The following is a 2,500-nucleotide window of genomic DNA, read 5'->3' on the forward strand; positions in this document are numbered from 1 at the left end:
TCTTCTGATTTTATTTTGTAGTAACGAGTAACGAAGATGCTTAGTGTAAATATAACGGAGTAAAAGTGTACATTTTATCTAGAAAATGTAGTGGAATAAAAGTGAAAGTTGACATAAATTTAAATAGCGAAGTAAAGTACAGATACGTGACATTTTTACTTAAGTACAGTAACGAAGTATTTGTACTCCGTTACATTACAACACTGGACTACAGGAGGTACAGGAAGCAGCCGAACACACGTAAAGAGCTACTGTGTGTGCGTGCGTGTGTGTGTGTGTGTGTGTGTGTGTGTGTGTGTGTGTGTGTGTGTGTGTGTGTGTGTGTGTGTGTGTACTTTGAATTCCATTACAGATTTAATAAAATTAAATTAAATGTGTGCACTGTGATGTTGTGACCAGAGAAAGAGTGGATTAGAGACTAGTTAGAAGAGTTCACACCCCACAGCTTTATTATTCGAGGTGTTTATTATTCCAGTGTTTCTACTTCCATTGTTATCAGTTAACCCTCAGAAGCACAGCAGCATGTGTGTGTGGCCTGTGTGTGGCTGATAACCGCAGTGTGCTTTGATGTGTTCTTCTGCACACACACGCACACACACACACACACACACACACACACACACACACACACACACACACACACACACACACGCACGCACACACACACACACACACACACACACACACACACACACACACGCTAACTGCTCAGTTTAACACATTTCCTCTTTGCTTTATTCAGTGTGAGATGAGTGTGTGTGTTTGTGCAGAATCACTCACGGACTGCATTTATCATATCACGAAGGTCATTAATAAGCTCCACTCTGTTGTAAATAACAGTCACGACACTCTGTCTGTCTCTCTCTGTCTCGCTCTCTCTATCTCTGTCTCTCTCTATTGTCTCTCTCTCTCTCTGTCTCGCTCTCTCTCTCTCTCTCTCTCTCTTTCTCAGTTTAGTAATTATTCTGAACACTCACACATCCATCAGATGAATGGAGAAAGACACTCCTCAGTGTTTGGTATCAAACTGTTTTTTATTAAAGTGTGTGGTGTTCGGTTTTATATGTTATCAGTTTAATATAAATACCAGTCTGTGTGTCTATCTACAGTATATACATCCACATGCTATATTCAACCTGGCACCTTTACAATGATTCACAATATTTACATAAGATGATGACCGGAAGATGATGGAGCAGTTCGATGATGGATTCCGAGGCTACATTTGACACAGTTGTTCATGAGAATAAAACATGTCTGTGTACAGGGTCTGGTCACTGGATGGGGCAGGCTGGATGTGTCACTGCTTTGCTCAGCTTCATGCTTTGTGTTTGTTCCTCACGTGAGGCGAGCGCGAGCTGCAAGTCCGTTCCGAAGCTGGGTCTGCGTGCGAGCGGGTTCACTGCGCCGCATGGTGTGTCGCCACCACGTTGCCGCGCACGCAGAATGGCATGGTAGGAGCGGATGGAGAGCTTGCGGTGGCGAGATGGACCCGTCTCGAGCGGCAGCCCTCCTCGCTCCGCCAGGGCCACAAACGCCTCCTCTAGATTGTTGCTGTCTTTGGCTGACGTCTCGTAGTACGCGCAGCCGTCTGTGAACGCGTGCAGGGCCTCCGTCCGTGACACTGCGTGCTGCTCGACTGGCAGGTCCATCTTGTTGGCACACACCACCACCGGAGCGCTGCTAGCATGTGCCTTCGAGCGTGTCAGAGCTGCCTTGGCTGATGAGATCTCAGAGCGCAGAGCACAGACTTCCTCAAATGAGCTGCGATCGTCCACACTGAACACCAGCAGGAAGATATCACCTGCAACGGAGAGGAACAAAAAGATCATCTGTTAGTGACGTTAATGAACAGGGAAATCTGATCAAAATGTGCTTCAGCCAGCTCTGTGATCAGTTCAGCAGTTCAGATAACAGTGTCATCCTGAATCGTAATGTTCTAATAAGAATCTCATTAAGTAATTAGCCGAAATTCATCCGATCTGAACGGAACACACCAAGTCAAGTCTGTCCTGCATAAACAGTAGCACAGGACTCATCTCTGGTAATAACTCCAGCTCCAGGATATTATTAAAGGTCCATGAGGAACATATTATTCCTGTTTATTTCCTGTTCGTCTACTCTGCTCAATAAAGCATCAGAAAAAAGTTTCTGTAATAATATGATAACTCACTGAACTGTATTTTAATCATACGATTCTCACAGAAACTTGAGAAACGATCAACACCACACCTTTATTATGACCTGGATAAAGACATTACACTTGAAACGCTCGATCAGCATGTGGTCGTCATCTGATACTGAAGACCTGTGAGAGTCTCACAGAAAGGGAGAAATGATCCTGAGGGTCAGAAGAACGGGTTTGTCTTCGAGTTGCAGTAAACAAAAGCATTAAGATTCAGGATGAACTGCTTTTTATTGTACACTGACCTGATTCCAACATTATTATAATATAACTTTTATATAACTTCATTAATCTGAGAGATGTGTAGTGTTGTGT

At 44.0% G+C, this 2,500-nt stretch overlaps 1 protein-coding gene across 1 annotated transcript in view; it reads right to left on the minus strand.

Moving 5' to 3' along the window:
* Positions 1 to 1,015: 1,015 nt before the first annotated feature.
* si:dkey-27j5.5 (GTP-binding protein Rhes) overlaps positions 1,016 to 2,500 on the minus strand; it is a 2,851-nt gene continuing 1,366 nt past the window's right edge. The window contains exon 2 of the mRNA XM_027136445.2: positions 1,016 to 1,804. Coding sequence (XP_026992246.1) covers positions 1,275 to 1,804 — 530 coding nt within the window. The 3' untranslated portion in view covers positions 1,016 to 1,274. The remainder of the gene's footprint in view (positions 1,805 to 2,500) is intronic.

Source organism: Tachysurus fulvidraco, chromosome 18 (genome assembly GCF_022655615.1).
Source record: "Tachysurus fulvidraco isolate hzauxx_2018 chromosome 18, HZAU_PFXX_2.0, whole genome shotgun sequence".
NCBI lineage: Eukaryota > Metazoa > Chordata > Actinopteri > Siluriformes > Bagridae > Tachysurus > Tachysurus fulvidraco.